Source organism: Canis lupus, chromosome 23 (genome assembly GCF_003254725.2).
Source record: "Canis lupus dingo isolate Sandy chromosome 23, ASM325472v2, whole genome shotgun sequence".
NCBI lineage: Eukaryota > Metazoa > Chordata > Mammalia > Carnivora > Canidae > Canis > Canis lupus.
The window spans coordinates 12,328,418-12,350,240 of record NC_064265.1 but is presented as its reverse complement, the minus strand read 5'-3'; the positions used below and the strand labels follow the sequence as shown (position 1 = coordinate 12,350,240).

Below are 21,823 nucleotides of genomic sequence, written 5' to 3'. Positions count from 1 at the left end.
GTGGTAACTATATCAGCAGTCTTGGGAAAGCTTACTCTTCTATACTGGCAGTGGGAAAAGCCAAGAAGTAATTCACTTTACACCCAAAAACCTGTAAAAGGTACCAAAAATTGTAACTGCACAATGGTATTTGTGAAAACGGTGGCAAGAAGATGGGATTTAAAAGGAAAATGGGTTAAAAAGTCTGATAAAGGGCAGTTACACAATCAACAAAAGAAAAATAAATTGGACTTCATCAAAATTAAACCCTTTTGTGCTTTAGAAGACATCAAGAAGTGAAAGGACAATACATGGGAGGAAACATCTACAAACTGTACGTTTGATAAGGGTCTAGTAAACAAAATATATGAAGAACACTTAAAATTCAACAATGAAAAGACAAATAATCCAACTTAAAAACGGGCAAGGATTGAATAGACATTTCTCCAAAGATCTACAAATGGTCAATAAACACTTGAAAAGATTCTCAACAGCATTAGCTATCAAAGATATGCAAGAGTCAAAACCACAATGAGATATGACTTCATTAGGATGGCTACTAGGATGGCTCTAATCAAAAAGATGGACAAAAACAAATGTTGGAGAAGATGTAGAGAAATTGGGACCCTTGTTCCCTGTTATTGAAAATATAAAACAATGCAGTGTTTTGCAAAACACTGTGGCAGTTCTTTAAAAACTCAAACACAGAGTTACCGCAGGACCCAACAATTACACTCCTGCGTATATACCCAAGAGAAATGAAAACATATGTCATTTTCAAATATTTGTCAAAAACACATGTTCACAGTGGTTCTATTTATAAGGGCCAAAATTGTAAACAGTTTAAATGTCTATCAACTGATGAGTAGACAAAGAAAATGTGGCATATGCATAAATGGAATTTTATTCAGTATTAAAAAGGAATGAAATAATGATAAATGCTACAATGTGAATGGACCTTGAAAACATTAAAGAAGGCATCTACTGTATGATTCCATTTATATGAAATCTCCAGATAGGCAAATCCACAAAGACAAAGCAGATCAGTGGTTGCCTACGACTAGGGGATTAGGAGGGAAAAAAGACATTACTGCAAATAAGGTAGAGGTTTCTTTTCGGGAAGATTAAAATGTTTTAAAAATAGATCATAATGGTTTGCATAATTCTGTAAATATACTGTAATACTGAACTGTATACTTTAAATGAATGAACTTCATGGTATGTAAACTGTATCTCAATAAAGCTATTTAAAAAAAAAAAGCTCTTGGTAACTATACCTGATTTTTTGGCGGATGGTGGTAAACCACTGCTTCCACTTCCAGCTCCACCTCCAGGGCTACCACTGCCAACCCCAGGGCCTCCTGGAGAACCAGTCTTTTTACTCAGCAAACTATTGAAGAAATTTGCCAGGACACCTTCACTTGTAGCTCCAGCTATTGAAAAAACAAAAGCCAAAAAACTTTCACTCAAAACATCAGATTCTTCTATATATTATTATTATAGTAATCACATATAATAATTAATACTTAAAATTAATTAATACTTAAAATTTAAGAGCTGTGTATTTTTTTTTTTTTTTTTTTTACTTATTTATTCATGAGACACAGAGAGAGGCAGAGGGAGAAGCAAGCAGGCTCCCTGCAGGAGCCTGATGTGGGATTCGACCCTGGAACTTCAGGATCACGCCCCGAGCTGAAGGCAGACGCTCAACCGCTGAGCCACCCAGGTGTCCCAAGAGCTGTGTATTCTAAACTCAAGTCTGGTTTTGAGCCAGGGTAACGTCTATTCATATGTAAAACAAAATATCAGTAAGCTTTAAGAATATAATTATTTAAAAAAATCAGAATGATTTATTAATTATTCTTTTAAAGATTTTATTTATTTATTCACAAGAGAGGCAGAGACATAGGCAGAGGGAGAAGCAGGCTCCCTGTGGGCAGCCCAACGCGGGACTTGATCCCAGGACCCCGGGATCACGCCCTGGGCCAAAGGCCGATGCTAAACCACTGAAGCACCCAGCCTTCCCCAGAATGTTATTTTTAAAAACCAAAAGCATTTAAATGGATGTTAGATGCTGCTATACTTTCCTTTTGACAAAGGTTCTTCAAACATGTAATTGTTGAGAAATGTCTGCCTCAAATATTACAAAACGCTACCTAAGCCTTCATGAAAACAGGTAGAAGTTTCAAGAGATAAAAGGGTAAAGGATAACATGAAACAATTCACAGAAGGAAAATACAAGTAGAAAGGAAATACCAGGGACAAAGTTCTTACTAGTATTTAAAGAATGCTGATTAGGTTGTGGCAAAGTTGCAACACTCAATGTTGACTTGTAAATTGAATAAGCCATTCGAAACACATTATTAAAAGACAAAAACATGTACAAACTCTCACCTATTAATCCCACTTATGGCAATTTATTATGTTTATAGCTTTTTTATGTATTAACATGAATTTCTTCAATGGTCTACATAGGAGAAAGATTAAATGTAATACAAAATTTTCATAAAGCTTATACCATAGACATATTATAAAAGTTTGAATTTTGATTAACTATGAGATTATATCAACAGAGACAAAGATTAGAAGCTATTGCACAAAAATGAAAACAGCTATGGAAAAGGTGGGAAGGTAGGTAGATTTCCTTTTAGTGTGAAATGTACTGTGTTGTCTTTCCTAGGAATAGAGAAAATGTACCTTTCATGTTTGGATCAATTTTTTTGGACCCAGCAGGGATGGGTGACACGCTGGCAACATTGGATGACACAGATCGGTTTGGTGTTCGAGGGGAGCCTCCTGGGACTCTTGGTGAGGCATCCTATGTAAAAATAAGAAAGCCATAATTATCAAAACCTGAAACATCCAACTTCACAAAAGTGATTATAAAAAGAAATTACTTTTTAACTGTCCCCCATCTGTTCTACTGGTACTTTTATTCTACAAGCCACTGCTAGAAATGTTTAGCAATCATGTCCTCAGTATCAGAAAATATCAGAGACCCATCACATTTAGAATACAAATTCTCCTTCAATGAAAAAAGAACATATTGAATAATGGAGTGTGATTACAAGTATAAGCATGGGAGTCAGATCCGGGTTCCAATCTGAACTTTCATCCTACTAGATAAAATCTCAGTCAAGCTATAAGGTCCTCCAAGGCCTCCACTTCCCCACCTGCAGAATAGGGCTGGTAGTACCTGCCTCACAGGGCTGTTGTGAAGATTTATTTATACAGTAACACATATAAATGTTTCCACATAGTAACTGCTGTGTGACAAGACAAAATGGATCTTTAGGATTTAAATATTTTTTTTTGGATTTAAATATTTTTAAAATGAGTGAAGTTTATCCTTTAAAATGTCACAAATTCCAAAAGAATTCTTGATTCAAATTTATATCAAAGCACACCCATATGAGACATGTCTATGATTAAGGAAAAAAGAAACTAAACCAATAATGTATGGCACTTTAATAATTTTGTCAAAATCTGTAATACTGACCACAGGCCTTCCAGCTGCAGTTGGTGGTTGCTTTGCTAAAAGGGACTGAAAAACACAAGAGAGTCCTAGGTTAGAAACTAACAGCATGTATTGCTGTAGTTTTAGAAATATGTAAGAGCAGTTTACCCACTAACAATACTAAACCTGCTTCTGATATAATTTCATACCTGTAGCTTCATAAGAAACACCTGGTCATCTTCTGCCACAATTTCCTTCTCATGCACAAACTGAAATGAGCAATGCATAAATGAGCAAGTCTAGTATATTATGCTGAAACCATTAATAACATATTCTCTAGATTAAAAAAAGATTTTTCAATATAAACATTATCAAATTATATTTACATAAGTGAGCTGCCTGACCCAAGTTCCTACAGTAAAGCTGTTCAATAATGATCTGCAAAAGTATGAACGTTTGATAGCTGTGCTGTTCAATACTGTAGCCACCAGTCACCTATAGCCACTGAGCATTTGAAACGTGGCTACTGTGGGGCACCTGGGTGGCTAAATAGGTTAACCATCTGAGTCACGTCTTGATTTCAGCTCAGGTCATGATCTTGGGGTCGTGAGATCGAGCCCCACGTCCAGCTCCACACTGAGCGTGGAGCCTGCTTGAGATTACCTCGCTCTCCTCCTCTCTCTGTCCCTCCTCCACCTCACACCCTTTCTCTCGAAAGAAAGAAAGAAAGAAAGAAAGAAAGAAAGAAAGAAAGAAAGAAAGAAAGAAAAAGAGAGAGAGAAGGAAGGGAGAGGAGGGGAGGGGAGGGGGGGGGGGAGAGGAGAGGAGAGGAGAGGAGAGGAGAGGAGAGGAGAGGAGAGGAGAGGAGAGGAGAGGAGAGGAGAGGAAGATGGAGAGAAAATGTGGCTACTGTGACTCAGGTACTGACATTTTAATTTTATTCAGTTTTACTTAATACGTTCTTTTTTTTTTTTTTCAAAGATTTGATTTATTTATTCACGAGAGACCCACACAGAAAGAGAGAGGCAGAGACCCAGGCAGAGGGAGAAGCAGGCTCCATGCAGGGAGCCTGATGTGGGACTCAATCCCGGGTCTCCAGGATCACACCCCAGGCTGCAGGCAGCGCTAAACCGCTGCGCCACCCAGGCTGCCCAGTTTTACTTAGTAAGTTCTTAGGCTACATGTGACTAGTAGCTGCTGTATTGGACAGCACAACCTTAGAGTCCTAGGTATATTAATCATGCTTATAAAATATGCTAACCAATAGTTAGGTGTTTTAAAAGTGAAAAGCAACTTGCCCCTGGTTTCTCTGAAATAAAAATATAATGGCTCTTCTACCTGCAGAATAATCAGGCAAAAAGCAGCAGCAACCATCTCCCACTTCTACTCTTTCTGTACAATGCATGCCATGGGTCTATTTTCCACCAGCAGCCAGAGCAATCCTTTTCCTTTATCACTCCTCTGCTCAAACTTTGCCTCCAGTTGCTTTCCACCTCACTCAAGATGAAATTCAAAGTCCTAACTGCGCCTTCCTTCTCCTATCAGTCTGGCCGGCCCTCTTCTTCACTCTTTTCCAACCTCTTTGCCCTCTGAATACATTCCTGCCTCAGGACATGGGCATTTTCTGCTCCATCAGCATACAGAGCCATTCCCTAACCCCTTCTTCTTCCTTTTTTTTTTTTTTTTTTAAGATTATTTATTTATTGAGAGAGAGAGAGAGAGAGAGGCAGAGACACAGGCAGAGGGAGAAGCAGGCTCCATGCAGGAAGCCCGACACGGGACTCGATCCTGGGTCTCCAGGACCATACCCTGGGCTGCAGGCGGTGCTAAACTGCTGTGCCACTGGGGCTGCCCTCCCTAACCCCTTCTAAAACAGCATCCCTCCATGTGCCACTGCACTCCCTCACTCTCCCCCACTGGGCTTTATAGCCACAGCACTTATCAGCACTTGAGAACTGGCACGTACACCGATTTACTATTGCAGTATTGCCCTATTTAGCACCTAGTGCCTAAACAGGGGCTCAGGAGATATTAGTGGGATGAATAAAAGACAACCTACAGCGTAATTCTCCTGGTAAAAGAGAATGCGAAAAACAGCTGTTGGTTTTTTTTCCTTGACGTGTGCATTTCTTTTAAGAGACTTCTATACCAAATAGCATGCCAAGTGATTTTTCACTTGTTATTAATTCTCTTGTTTCTAATTACCCACAGAGGACAGATGCTCAATATCAATGTTTCGATTTTTAGTAAAAATCTTATTACATGTTAAATGAAAATTATTTTTCTTAAAGCATATCCACTTAAAAGCCACTGAGAAGTACTATATATAAACTTATTATTATTATTTTTTATAAACTTATTTTTATACAACTTTCTGGAAACATCTGTAATATCTGACTATAGAACATGACCTATTATTTAACATGAAATCAAAATATGTGAAAGAGGAGCACTTTCTGAAAGATTAAATAGTCCTATGAATAACATACAACAAACAATTAAGACTAAACTGGAAGCTTGCGGATAGCTGTGGGCTACCACAGGTTAACTAGTAACTATGGAGAAGATTCCAGATCTCCCTTAACAGATAGAAGCTAATATTTATTCTAACAATGTTTTCTTGGGTTTTGGCTGAGTTCTAGGATGGAAAGTTCACAGCTTCAACCTACTCAAACTCTTCAAGATCCATATATTCGCTACAACCAATCCATTATTTCCATTAGAATATGGAATCTGTACTATTTTCTAATATAAATATGCCAAAGGCTAAGAATTCATTAACTGAATAGCTAGTTTATATTTTGATAACACAGATCTTTATTTTAAATTGACATTGGAAACATCCAAATTATAATTAGAAAAGCTCTTGATAGGAAAGGATCCTCTTACCTAACTTAAAATTATGGAACTCCCCCCACCACCACCAGGTTTAAAAGACTATACATACTAAAACTGTTACCTTTCGGACAGGTGGTTTAGTTATAATGTCTTCAAAATTATCTTCTGCTTTTAATGTTTGAAAATTTTCATGTAATATTCCTATTTTCTTATCATTATCCCACCCTGCTGGACTGGAAAAGAAATGCATATGATAAATCTCAAACATTTATATTGTCATTCCTTCATTAAACCCATGATCACATTAAAGGGAATGTATCTAACCAATTATGAAAAAGTAATCAGCTTTTGGGGCACCTGGATGGCTCAGAAGGTTAAGCATCTGCCTTCAGCTCAGGTCACGATCCCAGGGGCCTGAGATTGAGCCCTGCATCCAGCTCCTTGCTCAGTAGAGAGCCTGCTTCTCCCTCTCCCTTTGCCCCTCACTCCTGCTCATGCTCTCTTTCTCTCGACTCCAAATAAATAAAATCTTAAAAAAAAAATCCAAAACTAATCAGTTTCTTTTTTTATTATAATGCTCAAGTTATAGCTTACTGATTTCTACTTAAAAAGGTTCTTAATCTTCCTGATTTTAAAAACACACAGTTTGGGGGGTGGGGGGTTAATTATTATTACCTCTCAATGTATTCACATAACTATTTACTTATTTTTAAAGATTTTATTTATTCATGAGAATACACAGAGAGGAGACAGAGAGAGAGGCAGAGACACAGGCAGAGGGAGAAGCAGGCTCCATGAAGGGAGCCTGACGTGGGACTCGATCCTGGGTCTCCAGGATCATGCCCTGAGCTGTAGACTGCGCTAAACCGCTGAGCCACCGGGGCTGCCCTTCACGTAACTTTTTAAAAGCATGTTTATACACTGGGTCCTTTATGTATCAAAACCAATCAAAGAGTAAGTAAATACACTGATATATGCACTCAACAGTTTAGCTATATATATAATAGTAAGGCCTTCCAAAAAGGGCTTAGGCCAGCAACAAATCTAACAGGCAAAAATAAATTGATCAAGGCAGGTTATGAATAAATCAATCTAGGAAGAGATTCTCACCTGTGCATCATGGAAAGGTCTATTGAGTCTCACCTCAAAACCAAACATGAGGATTCACCATCAAATTGCAGCAGTGACACATGATAAAACAATACACTTATGAGTATACTTACATAAATACTGCATCTTTTTCCACAACAACAGCAGGAATTTTATAGGGAAATCCATACAGTTTCTGAACAATATATTTATATACTAAATCTATATTTTTATTTTCTTTTACTGAAGTGTAAATAAGCGCTGCACCATCTGAATAATGCTGTTAAAGAAATTTTTGGACAAATTCCATGAACAGATACAATAAAATTCTGTGTTCTCAACTTAACATTTACATGCATATTGATTTCAAAAATAGTTCCCAAAGGTACATTAGAGGGTAATCAAGAATTTCAAAAGCACAGAATACAGAAAGACTAAAATGCAAACAGCAATCTTTACAAAACTTAATTTAGGAGGCAAAAGTCTCATTAAGCCAAGAAAATAAAGGTAAATTTAGTAATACTGACACTGCTACTACCTCTACGTTTAAAGCACAAGAGGTAATTTGCTTTGTGTTTAACCTTCCTAATCCTCATGAAGAGAGCTATTATTTATCGATAACTATTTTGCTTGCATATTAAAAAAAATGGTGTCCACTAGTATCTCTTGTGGTTTTCACTAGTCACAGGAATTAGGACTTGAAGAGCAAAGCTCAGGAGACCCACTGAAGAGAGATGATTAACCAAGAGGTACTTTCAGGAAACTTTCAGGCAAGATTCAAAGCAAAAGTTGATTTCATGATCAAAACTTGAGGTAACACCACCTCACATAAGGATGTATTAGTTAAAGCAGACTCTAACTTGGACCTCTTAGCCAAATGATACAGTAGATCCAAAGATCAAGAGAGGCATGTGGAAAAGGGGCAACATGACTACTGACAGATGAGGTGTGGTCAGAGTGGCTATCAGAAATTCTACAGCCACTGCTAAGGACCATGCTCTAGTACTGCCCACTATGTCCTGAGATGATGACTCAGATCAAGGAGAAATGTTGGGAATGGTCAAACTTCTACTTCTGAGCTGGGCTACTCATGAGTATGAACCAAGGCTTATGAATCTATGAGTGGTATCGCTAAATATGGCTTATAAAACTTGATAGAAACAAACATCTTAAGTAAAAGCTTAACTGTGTGAACTTTTCATTAACGAGTGATCTTTTCTCATGAGAACCAATTTATGAAATAGCTGACAAATTTGCATTGCAGGAAACATTTACAAAACTTAAAGATGATTTTGAACTGTTGCCTTCACACAGATAAACACACACACCCCTCACCATCTTGAAGTGACTTCTCAGTTTGTATTCTAAAATCAGTGGGCTCTACTCAAGGTCTGTAATTATTTTATTTTAGTTAATTTATTTTTTAAAGATTTTATTAAAAAATATTTTATTTTTTATAAGACTTTTAAATTTTTTATTTATTCATGAGAGATACACACAGGCAGAGATATAGGCAGAGGGAAAAGCAGGCTCCCTGTGGGGAGCCTGATGCAGAACTCGATCCCAGGACCCCAGGATCATGACCTGAGTCAAAGGCACATGCTCAACCGCTAAGCCACCCAGGTGCCCCTTTAAAGATTTTATTTATTTGACAAAGAGAGTGAGCACAAGCAGGGGGAGCAGGAGAGGGAGAAGCAGGCTCCCTGCTGAACAGGAAGCCTGACATGGGACTCAATCATAGGACCCTGGGATCATGACCTGAGTCAAAGGCAGATGCCTAACCCACTGAGCCACCCAGGAACCCTGTCTGTAGTTATTTTAGTGGACAGTCTTCCTTCCTGATTACATTTCTGTATGTACATTTTCAAGAACAGCATTAAATAAATGTTTAAAGAGACTGCTTGTTGAGGTGCCTAAATGTCTCAGTCAGTTAAGTGTCTTCCTTTAGCTCAGATCATGAGCTCAGAGTCCTGGGATGGAGCCCCCACATTTAGTTCCCTGTTCAGTGGGGAGCCTGTTTCTCCCTCTCCCTGTCTGCTGCTCTCCCTGCTTGTACTCTCTCCGTCAAATAAATAAATAAAATCTTAAAAAAAAAAAAAAAAAGACTGCCTGTTGCCAAATGTGCTAATCTTCAAAGATAACAAAAAACTCTATAGACATCTACTTCAATTACTCCCACTTTTTGTCTTCTTTTTGTAGACCAATACCCTTCAATTCAATCCAAGTCAACTATTAAATGACAGGAGAAAAGAAAGGGCCACGGAAAGGACAAAGTACTGAGGTGAAAAGGGGGAAGGGAAACTGCCAGTGTCAAGTGATCTTATTCATTATCCAGCTAGGTTTCAGTGGTCCTTTAATTAAGTGTCCATTAATGAAAACGAAAAACTACAGACCCTATAAACATGTATACATTACTTATGATTCCTATCTTCTCCTAATGTCGTCATTTCTTCATTTTTCAGACCCAAAAGCTTTGCTTCAGGAATGCAACCAGGAGGAGTAGGTGAGAACAGCTCTCCTCAGTGCACTCAAGCTGTGACAAAGTTTTCTTTCTTTCTTTTTTTTTTTATAAAGATTTTATTCATTTATTCATTAGAGAAACAGAGAGAGACAGAGAGGCAGAGACACAGGCAGAGGGAGAAGCAGGCTCCATGCAGGGAGCCCAATGTGGGACTCGATCCCAGGACTCCAGGATCATGCTCTGGGCCAAAGGAAGGCGCCAAACTGCTGAGCCGCCCAGGGATTCCCAAGTGACAAAGTTTTCAATAGCAAATTCTCTTAAAAGCTTTCATTTACAACCCTCACTTTATTCTTCTTTTAATCATTATTGTTATTCAGTGGCTCCTCTAATCCTTGCAACCTAGACAAGATGCCTTGTAATAGGTTTTCTAACTTTGTGATCATCAAAAGCACCTAGAAAGCTTTTTTAAAAGCAGAGATTCGGGGCACCTGGGTGGCTCAGTTGGTTAAGCGTCCGCCTCCAGCTCAGGTCATGATCCCAGGGTCCTGGGATTGAGCCCAACATCAGGCTCAATAGGGTGTCTGCTTCTGCCTCTCCCTCTGCCGCTCCCCCTACTTGTGCTCTCTCACTCTCTCTCAAATAAATAAATAAATAAATAAATAAATAAATAAATAAATAAATAAATAAAGTCTTAAAAATAAATAAATAAAAGAGATTCTTCAGCCTCATCTTGAAATGTTCCGATTCAGTAAACCTTAAGCAGGGTACAGTCAGATTTTGAAACCACTGCTTTAGACTATGGGTGGAGATGGTAACATAGCGAACATATTAAAAAATGAGAACACACAAACCTAAATATTGATCTTGCCCGACCACCACTCCCAATAAATGAACACTGCTTTGCAATCAGAATGTTTACAACACCAACTCATTAAAATTTTCCACAAAAGACTGATAATCCTTTAAAACACAGCAAATCAAAGTTATATATTTCAACACTTGCTTTTATAACTCAAAATACCCAGATGTAAATGATTTGGGAGCTAAAATGATATTTCAAACCAGAAGCAGAAGGAAAAAAGTTTATGGAATTTCTAAAGTCCATCAATGTAATTCTCTTAATTAAAAAAAGCAAACAAACAGGTTAAGGTACAACTGCACCGATCAATGTAGTAAAAGGATACATTGTAAACAAAACTTCCGGATATGTGACTGAATAAAATCAAAATGCTCATCTCTGTAGTCATGTTCTTTTTCCAATACACTAATGGCATCACACTGTTGAGTTAAAATAATTTTAAAAAACCAACAACATTAACTTTAATCAAAGTTAAATATAATGATTTAAACAGTTCAGTTTTGGGTGGGGGAATATCACAAAACTACCACTCTGATATGGTGACTGAATATTAGAATATCAATTACTCCTATCTGTCTAGATTCTTTCAGTTGCAGTCAAGACTAACGAATAATTTTTTAAAAAAAGTATTGATGTCCACGTTCTATTGAATATTGAAAACATCAAAGTTTTGGTACATAAAGGAATGAAGAGTAACAGGACAAACAAATGGTCGCTCATACTTGCTGACTCAACTCCTTTTGACTTGAAGTTTTAAAGATCTAAACTCTATGCCAGTTCTATAAAACACGGTATATCTAGGAGTCTGTACCTTTCTCTATTTCCTCTTTGCTTCCTGTTTATCTGGTAACTTCTTAATTGACCTTCATTTCTTTTCTGGTTCTTTTTTTTTTTTTTTTTTTTTTTTTAAGATTTATTTATTTACTCATTCAGAGAGAGAGAGAGGCAGGCAGAGACACAGGCAGAGGGAGAAGCAGGCCCCATGCAGGGAGCCCGATGCGGTACTCGATCCTGGGTCTCCAGAATCATGCCCTGGGCTGCAGGCAGCGCTAAACCGCTGCGCCACTGGGGCTGCCCTCTTTTCTGGTTCTTTTGTTTACTCTTACTACAATCTTATCAACAGCAAAAAAAAAAAAAAAAAAAAGAAGGTAGGGGAAATGACAGGCTATTTTTGAACTGTCACTTGTACAGTCAATGAAACAATTCTTAATTCTGCTAGCTACAGAAAAATGTTACAAAAAATAAAACATATACAAATTACTTCAACACCTTTTGGAATTGAAGGTGTGAAATCTAAAAGTAACCATTTAATAATGTTCATTATATTTAATATTAATTTGGGGTCAAATCTGATATGTAATTTTTTGCTATGCATATATACATCATACAAGAGTCTCTGTATAATCATGATACAGCATGTTTGTCCATTTTATAGAACACAGAGTAATTATTTCATATTACTAAAGATATTTATAATTATTATATATAGTTATATATTTATAATTATATTGACTTATGACAATTTTGGTGAAACATAATAGTTTAGTAAAAACATTTTTTAAATGAAATATGAGGATCTGGACTTAAGGCAAGACACTTAGTCTCTCTGAATCTCAGTTTCCAGACTCTTTAGGTAGAATTGAACCACCATTATTTCTCCATCCTAAGACACCTCTCCCATCCCCCTACACATTTTAAAAGGTTCTGAGCTAATACACAACTGATGGCTGGCTAATAAGCTCTTTTGGCTTGAAAATTTTATGAATCTGACTCATTTGATACTAATTCAGGTCCCTTTAAACTTAACATTTTTCCTTTGAAAAATAAGAGGTTTTTATAAGAGGCAAGTTGTAGTGTAAAATGGGGAAGTATCTACCAATAAACAGCTCTTTGTCAAACAAAATAAAACAAAAACCACACACAAAATAATTCTAGTGTGTGAATTTAAAAAGTTTTACAGAAAAGGTGCAAGTAACAACTACTTATTTGAAAAGCACAACCACTATTTGAAAAGCAGATAACAAATTTTGTTTTAAATGCTACCCCATCCCTTTGTTATAATTTTTGTAGTGTTTAAAATAAAACTTAAGCTAGATTAAATTTTTTTATCATTTTCATTACAAAGATGAGTAAGTGCCATACCTCCCTTCAATTACATGTGCAAATTGTTACATGTTATAAAAAACATTAATAATTTTAGATCACAAAAAGGTTTATATGTTCTGTCATTTCCTAAACCATTCCATGACTTACAAACAATAAAGATACTACTTAGGACCATATGGGAAGAAGATGAACTTGAGTTAGAAATTATTTTTTAAAGGAGATTTGATGTTATCATAAAGTATATACAGTGATGGAACTAAACAGAATTTGGTAACAGCAATCTTATCAGAACCTCCTTAGTGAATAAATAAAAAGACCTTGATAACTGCATATTAAGTTTACATAATGAGTGCCAGTAGGTGTTTAAGTCGATTTTAAGTGCATAATCTTCTGCTATTAGGATATTAGTATATCACAATTTAATGTGGAAAGTATTTTTTTTTTTTTAATTTTTATTTATTTATGATAGTCACAGAGAGAGAGAGAGAGAGAGAGGCAGAGACACAGGCAGAGGGAGAAGCAGGCTCCATGCACCGGGAGCCCGACGTGGGATTCGATCCTGGGTCTCCAGGATCGCGCCCTGGGCCAAAGGCAGGCGCCAAACCGCTGCGCCACCCAGGGATCCCTGGAAAGTATTTTATAAAAATTAATACTGAAATTATCATCTTTCCTGTATTTATTTCTACTCAATTGACTGGACATTGAAGTCTAATTGAAATTAGGAATATGAAACTCAATCACAGAATATCTGAAGTAACGTTTTCTTTTAAGGAAACTATGATTAAAAAAAAAGGAAACTATGATTAAGATCACATAACCAACATGTGATTATCATTCAATATTTTAAAATATTATTTCTATTTGTTAAGAAAAATTATCTAGAAAAGTTAGTGTGACAACTCTAAAAGGAGGCTGGAAAACAAAACAGTTGTTCACCCTTGGTTAACACCAGTAGTAGAATCTCTAGGAAGGAAGCTAACCTTTGTGCAAACTACTAGTACTGGGATGCCCAAGTTATGTGTAAGTGTATCCGCACCCAGGGGTAAAACCACACTGTCGTCTTTGTCTTCCTGTGACCCAGTATTTCTTCTCTGAGGAGAGGCTGGAAAATCTTCTCCGGGCTCTACATATTCTTGGAAGTCTCTAATCACTGAAAATCAAGGTAAACAATTTAACACATAGTTTAGAGACTGCTTTATTTCAGCAGGTAGTTTTTTCTACCATAATCTAAATATGTATTTTGAGGCTTTATATACAGTCTTATGTTAAGAAACAAAAAGGGTTTGAGAAATCTGTTTCAAAGATAAGACAGAAAGAGGAGATCCACATTAATTATGAGGAGGCAGATTATTACACTGAGTGGCTTCAATGAGTTGGGGTTCAATGCAAGCCTGATTCTGTCTGTACGAATTACTTTAGGTACGTCACTATCTAGTTTTGCCTCTCTACGTTCTCTAATTCACAGAGGGCACTAAGGGGATAAACAAATAGTGTGTGTGTGGTGGTGGGGCAGTGTTCCACAATTTAGAAGTCAGACCTAGGTGATTTTCCAACATTCTTTTTTCTAAATCCTTTACTCAGGTCTCCTTTTTACCTAGGTGTAATGCTGGGCCATATTCACTCTGTATCCCTGGTAAGAATTAATGAGATACTACCAATGCTGATAAATTTTTAGAATTCATTTGCAAGTCTGTCAAAACTTTCACTTAACAAAAAGTTAATGGGAATGTATTAAGGGCCTTAACAACGTATACCTTGACTCAATGATTATTACTCTTTGAGCAATTATCAAGGAAATAATCAGCGATGCAGGATTTCTATATAAGGCTGCTTTCCATGTTTAAAAGCAAAATAACAAACTGGAAACAAATTATCCATAGCACAGGATTAAAACAGTGTATGAGGGAATTCTACACAGAGCCACAGAGGAGGAAAACTGTCTTAAATTTACATGGGGTCAGGGAAAAGAGAACCCTGAACAGCTGAGTGCAGTTCCTCCAGGAACACAGCAGCATGCATACAACCTTAGCAGACCTGGTAGCTATTACCCTTCAAATCAGAGGCTGAAATCTAACAGTGGTTCTCAAGTTTTAGAAGGCAATAGAGTAACTGACTGAGTTTAGGGTGGGACCCAAGAATGCATTATTTCTGACAAGTTCCCAGCTGTACTGATTGATGCTGATGCTGCTGGTCCCAGGCCCATAAATTGAGAATCGCTGCTATTGTGTAAATTTAGGGAATAAAAGACCTAGGCAATGGCCGACAGGAAAGACAGTCTATAGAGTAAAAGCAGTTACACATTTTTTTTCAGTGACTAAGGACCTATGTTCTCCTAATCCTCTATAATTTCCTAGCATACAAATTCCAGTAAGCTGTCAATTTTCCCCTAAAAATTATAATCAGCTCACATAACAAAGAAAAGCAGCATTCCATCTCTACATTTTCTTAAGCAAAGTACAACATTGGCAAATGAAGAGCTCTCAGTGAAATTAAGAACTGTGACAACTGGCTTATGATTTGTTAGAAATGACCTATATCGTTTTCATAATTCGCTTGAAAATTTCCAATTTAGAAGGGTAGGTACAAAATATGTATTTTGTAAATCATAAAACCAGCTTAACATCTTTGTGTTAACATTTTGGGGGCACATTTCATTTTGACAAGGCTGATAAAATTGCTCCACTTATTAAGAAATGAAAACTGCTGAAAATGAACAGCTGAAGAAAGATTTAAACATTTTTTTAACCCTAAAGACCTACTTCTCAAAACAAACATTTATGGCCTTTTGGCAAAGGAGAAAAGGCACCTCTACTAAAGAGTCTACCATTATGTATAGGTTTCCAATTTAAAACTACATTAAAACCTAGCAAAAAAAAAAAAAAAACCTAGCACACCAAATTGAATTTCAAAAGCAGTAGTCACATGTCTTTCATTGAACCTTATTCAAAGTCAAAAATTCCTACAATTATGGTTGCTAGGACATCAAGTGTTTGAAATCTGTATTAGTATTTCTAGACTACTCACACTTTTGTTCCATTTCTTTCATTTCTTCAGGAGGAATTTTCAATTTGTCAATATGTTCTCTAACAACACTTGCCCATTTCTGTAGAGAATCCAAAGCAGTCCAAGGCTTTGACATATCCACAACCAGCATAACTAGAGTGTCCTTCAGAGAAATGGCATCCAGTGAAAATTTAAGGAGGCCCTTGTGATACAAGTCTCCATCTAAGATCCATACATTACATCTTGTTTGATCTATAACAGACAAAAGAAAGTTACTAAGGCAACAAGATTAAGTTATTTCATTATCCAACTAACAATACTACTTGGTATTTTAGGGCACCTCCACAGAAGAGGTCTCCTCTGACAGGTCCAACCACTTAGGTCCCCAATTTAGAAGTCAGACCTAGATGACAGGTTCAACCACTTAGGTCCCATCCAACAATTTAGTAAAGGCCTAACAAACATTCAGGAAAATGATTTAACTGCCAACATAGAACACCAGCAGCCTCTACTTATTTCTCACGCCAAATGAACAGAGTGCATTACGTTTCTATTCTTAGCATCAAAATATCTCTCTCTTCTTAACAGCAGAGATAGCCATTCATATTCAAGATATCATACACAAAAATGAGAAGGCAAGTGATGTATACAAGAAAAAATGGCTGACTGAAAAAAGCTGGGGAGTAGATGACATTTTTGTGACAAAATGAGATGGTGAAAAGGGAGTCAACAAAACAACACTAGGATACTATTATTTCACTATCTGAGGGGGCAGTTAACTGAAAAATTTAGATTCGTCAAGGATAGCAAGAAAGCTAGTCTGCACACCAGACTACCTTAAGATGTTAAAAAAAAAATCACTATATGAATTTCAATTCCAAACTAATTAAAATATGCCTGCACATAACTATTCACTGACTAGCATGAAAGACTAGGACTCCTACTGAAAAATGACACACTAAGAAAAGTCACTAATATGAGCAGCAGTGCTCTCAGAAAGGCCTCAGGAAATTTGTTTTACATATAAATGATACTCACCATCCCTGTCTTCATCATGAACATTTAAATACAAATATTCCAACCCTCTTCCTTTCTTGTACTCTTCTATTCCCTGAATTTTTCTTATTAAGCTTGTTTTTCCAGCTCCATCTTCACCTGTAAAAAAGAACAACTCTTTTTAATTATAATATGGATTATTTAAGGATGATTTTAGTGTCAAGTGAAAAACCCAACTAGAACTAACTTTAACAAAAAGGTAATTTGATGGACGATACTTAAATAATTATACAGCTGAAGATGCAGACTTCATCTCCAAGATTCTTTGTCCTAGTATCTTTGCCCTTCCTGTTAAGTCTTGTTCTATCCTATTACAAATGGCTTCCACTGTGGGTATTTTTCAGGTAATTCAATAAAAAAAAAAATGATTTTATTTACTCATGAGAGACATGGAGAGAGGCAGAGACATAGGCAGAGGGAGAAGCAGGCTCCCTATGGGGAGCCCGATGTAGGACTCGATCCCAGGACCCCAGGATGATGACCGGAGCCAAAGGCAGATGCTCTACCACTAAGCTACCCAGGTGCCCCTCAGGAAATTCAACTCTTATGCCATCCCAGGTTAATTCACAAAGAACAAAAGACACTCTCCACTGGCTTTCAGTCTGAAGAATCTTAGGTAAAGACTCTTAATTGCCCCAGTTTGGGTCATGTGCTCAGCCATGAGCCACTCATGGAGGATGGATAGTATATCAAAACTGACCAGAGCGGGGAATTGAGACTATAGCCTCACCAAAACCATGAAGTCATAAGAAATATTAGTAAAGGAAAGGGGATAGTAAATTGAACAAGAACAAGGGTAGAGGGAATGTAGAACAGACAAAATGTAGACTTAAAACAGATTAATAGCAAAAACACAAGAAACAAGTGTTGGCAAGGATATGGAGAAAAAGGAACCCTCACTGCACTGTTGTGGGAATACAAACTGGTATAGACAGCACTGTGGAAAACAGTATGGAGGCTCCTCAAAAAGTTAAAAATGGAACTAGTCTCCCAACCAGTAATTGCACTACTGGGCGTTTACCGAAAAATACAAAAGCATTAATTCAAAGGGATACAGACGCCCCTATGTTTATTGCAGCATTACTTACAATAGTCAAACTATGGAAGCAGCCCAAGTGCCCATTGATGAGTGGATAAAGAAGATGTGGTACATATATACATACAGTGGAACTGTATTCAACCATAAAAGAATGAAATCTTGCCATCTGCAACAATGTGGATGGAGCTAGAGAGTATAATGCTAGGCAAAATAAGTCAGAGAAAGACAAATACCATACAATTTCATTCATATGTAGAATTTAAGAATCCAAATTAGCAAAGGAAAAAAAGAGAGAGCAAGAAACAGATTCTTAACTATAGAGAACAAACAGGTGGTTATCAGAGGGGAGGTAGAGAGGACGCGTGAAATAGATGAAGGGGATTAAGAGTGCACATTTATCATGATGAGCACTGAGTAATGTACAGAATTGCTGAATCACTCTATTGTACATCTGAAACTAATATAACACTAATATAAACTAACACTAATTAACACTAATATAAACTAACACTAATAAACTAATATAACAGTATGTTAATACTGTTTGAATTAAAATAAAGAACTTAAGAACATTGATAGCAAAAAAGTATGTGACTTACACTTGGAACAAGCTTAAAAAGTTTAAAACTAGGCTAGCTATTCAATGTTTTGGTGTGGATTTTTAAAATATTGTAAATCTATTTAAATACTATGTATTATTGTCTCATGAACTTAGTTATTAGAAATATAATTTTAAGGGATCCCTGGGTGGCGCAGCGGTTTAGTGCCTGCCTTTGGCCCAGGGCGCGATCCTGGAGACCCGGGATCGAATCCCACATCAGGCTCCCGGTGCATGGAGCCTGCTTCTCCCTCTGCCTGTGTCTCTGCCTCTCTCTCTCTCTCTCTGTGACTATCATACATACATACATACATACATACATACATAAATAAATAAATAAATAAATAATTTTAAAAAAGAAATATAATTTTAATAGTACTTATAATAAAGATGAGTTTCTTAGATCTAAGGACTTATTCCTAGAGAATATTCATTCATGAGTTCTCTGAAAATTTAAAAGTTGTTTTAATTTTCAGGTTAAACTTAAAAAAATTATGTATATCTCAGATCTTCTGAATGACCATCTTTAGATGTAAATGCTGCCACAAGATTGCTGTACTCACTTCTGCGTATGTATTTATAATCCTATTAGTGACAAGCTGAAGCCAAGTAATGCAGATAGCATGGAGAAGAGAGAGGACACACACACCTGTCAAACTCAAAAAAAAAAAAAAATAATAATATCCCAGAGTGGTTAGTACTATATTCAGTTGTACTGGCCAGACTACATTTATGAATGATTTCCAAACACTTCATAGCAATAAATATCACCTTAAACTGGCAATAAAGAACTTGTCATTAAATAAATATTTTTTCAGTGCTACTTTTGCAGTGTACCATTAAAATAGTCCAACAAAAGAACAGATTGGGTTGAAAATAGTAATATCTATAACAACAATGATTATTCCCATGATGATCCCCCCATGCTTAAAATGGAAATAATAAAGTAAACCAGTGAAAAATATGTAAGTGCTCCTATTAAACCTAATACTGGCATTTAATTTCAGCAAAACATCATTTGTTATACTGATTGCTAATTTGGTTTTTATCAACCCTATAATTTTTATGGCATTTATGTTTTCAAGTAGTTGTTCAAGAACTATAAACAAAAAGAATTTAAAGCATTTATATCTAGTTCTGTCATATGCAAGAGCACTGGACACAATAATTTAAATCACCATGTGTTGAGATCTGTGAAAACTTCTTTTTAAAGAGCCTGAATAGGCAGAGCACAGAATTTTTAGGGCAATGAAACTATTCTGCATGATACTGCAATGGCAGCTACGTGTCATTATAGATTTGTCAAAACCCATATAATGTACAACACCAACAATGAACCCTCACATAAACAATGGACTTTAGGGGATAACGATGTGTCAAGGTCAGGGAGAGGTTGTATAGATGTGGGGACAGGGGATATTCAGAAATTCTCTGAATTTCCCACTCAATTTTGCTGTGAACCTAAAACTGCTCTAAAAAAACAGTTTATTGGGACACCTGGGAGACTCAGTTGTGTGTCTGACTCTTAATTTTGGCTCAGTTTTGAACGTGGAATCTGCTTACCATTCTCTCTCTCCCTCTCCCCCTGCACCACCTCCCCCCAACACCACTTGTGCATATGTACTCTCTCTCTAAAAAATAAAAACCCCAAAATTTATTAATTAAAAAAAAATCTGAGTTCATTCTAGAACTAGAAAGAAAATAATCAAGATTTCTCTTATGGAAAAAAAAAAAAAGATTTCTCTTAGGACAGGCTACTTTCCTGAAAGGAGTCCTATAAGTGAAATTTACACCAACTGAAAACTGATTATCCCACAGAAACAATGTTACATATTATAGAAGCTTAAATTAGCAATGAAATGTTCAATGAGAATTTTTTATAGTGCATACGCATCCACAAAAATAGGTGGTAGTCAGATAAAATTTCATTTAATATAACGCAGAATTGGGATCCCTGGGTGGCGCAGCAGTTTGGCGCCTGTCTTTGGCCCAGGGTGCGATCCTGGAGACCCGGGATCCAATCCCACATCAGGCTCCCGGTGCATGGAGCCTGCTTCTCCCTCTGCCTGTGTCTCTGTCTCTGTCTCTCTGTCTCTCTCTCTCTGTGACTATCATAAATAAATAAAAAAATAAATAAAAATAAAAATAAAAAAAAATATATATAACGCAGAATTTATCTTTTCTCCTTAATTCCTATTTTGGATGTTAGAAAATAAAAAGATATCTTAAAAAACACCCAAAATCAGATGGATTTATTTCAACTTCTTTTTAATATTTCAAATGACTTAAATATAAAGGTTTCTGAATTAAAAAAACATACTTGTGGATAAGCATAAGCAAAAGAATCCAAACCACAATAATATTACCTAGAAATAGTCACTGATTTGGTTATCTCTGTTGGTAATTTTTTTTTTTTTCTGTTGGTAATATTATTAAGTGGTTCTTTAGTGCAGAGGATCATAGGAGAAGGAAGGGAAAACTGAATGGGAAGTAATCAGAGAGGGGAACAAACCATGAGAGACTCTTAACTCCAGGAAACAAACTGAAGGTTGCTTGGGTAGGGTAGAGGCATGGGATTACTGGGTGATGGGCATTAAGGAAGGCACGTGTGATGAACACTGGGTGTTATATTCAACTGATGAATTACTGAACTCTACATCTGAAACTAATGATGTAATATATGTTGGCTAATTGAATTTTAAATTAAAAAAATATGGAGTGCTTAAATAACAAGTTTGTGTCTTCTTTTTAATTCATCTAATTCTAATTATAAAGGTTTAAATCCATATGCTCCAAATACACTTTGAACCAAAATTCATGACATCAAAAAAAGTCAATCTTAACTATATATGCTGTATTTTTAAGTTCCTGTAGCCATCAGTAGAGCATGACTGTTTCCTTTTTCTAAAAACTGAAGCTGAAGGATTTTCTCTTACTTATGAGACCAGAGTTTATTCCTGAGACAATGTCTATCACTCATTTCACTGGACTAATGGTTCTCAAAGGTACCACACTCACCTGGGGGGCTTATTAAACACATATTGCTGGGATCCCTAGGTGGCTCAGTGATTTAGCGCCTGCCTTTGGCCCAGGGCGTGATCCTGGAGTCCTGGGATCAAGTCCCGCATCAGGTTTCCTGCATGGAGCCTGCTTCTCTCCCTCGGCCTGTGTGTCCTGCCTTTCTCTCTCTGTTTCTCATGAATAAATAAATATTTAAAAAAAAAAAAACACCACATATTGCTGGGCCTCCCCTCCTGGATTTCTGATTCAATAAGTTTGGGGTAGGGTCCAAGAATCTGCATTTCTAACAGGTAACTGGTGTTGCTGACGCTGCTAAG

At 36.6% G+C, this 21,823-nt stretch overlaps 1 protein-coding gene across 1 annotated transcript in view; it reads right to left on the bottom strand.

Annotated features, from left to right (window-relative positions):
- Positions 1-21,823, bottom strand: part of DYNC1LI1 (dynein cytoplasmic 1 light intermediate chain 1) — a 48,372-nt gene that overhangs the window by 7,262 nt on the left and 19,287 nt on the right. Inside the window, exons 3-12 of the mRNA XM_025461109.3 lie at positions 16,831-16,947; positions 15,814-16,044; positions 13,770-13,939; positions 11,009-11,102; positions 7,498-7,633; positions 6,396-6,507; positions 3,646-3,705; positions 3,479-3,523; positions 2,677-2,797; positions 1,257-1,412 (exon numbers count right to left, since the gene is read on the bottom strand). Coding sequence (XP_025316894.1) covers positions 1,257-1,412; positions 2,677-2,797; positions 3,479-3,523; positions 3,646-3,705; positions 6,396-6,507; positions 7,498-7,633; positions 11,009-11,102; positions 13,770-13,939; positions 15,814-16,044; positions 16,831-16,947 — 1,242 coding nt within the window. The remainder of the gene's footprint in view (positions 1-1,256; positions 1,413-2,676; positions 2,798-3,478; positions 3,524-3,645; positions 3,706-6,395; positions 6,508-7,497; positions 7,634-11,008; positions 11,103-13,769; positions 13,940-15,813; positions 16,045-16,830; positions 16,948-21,823) is intronic.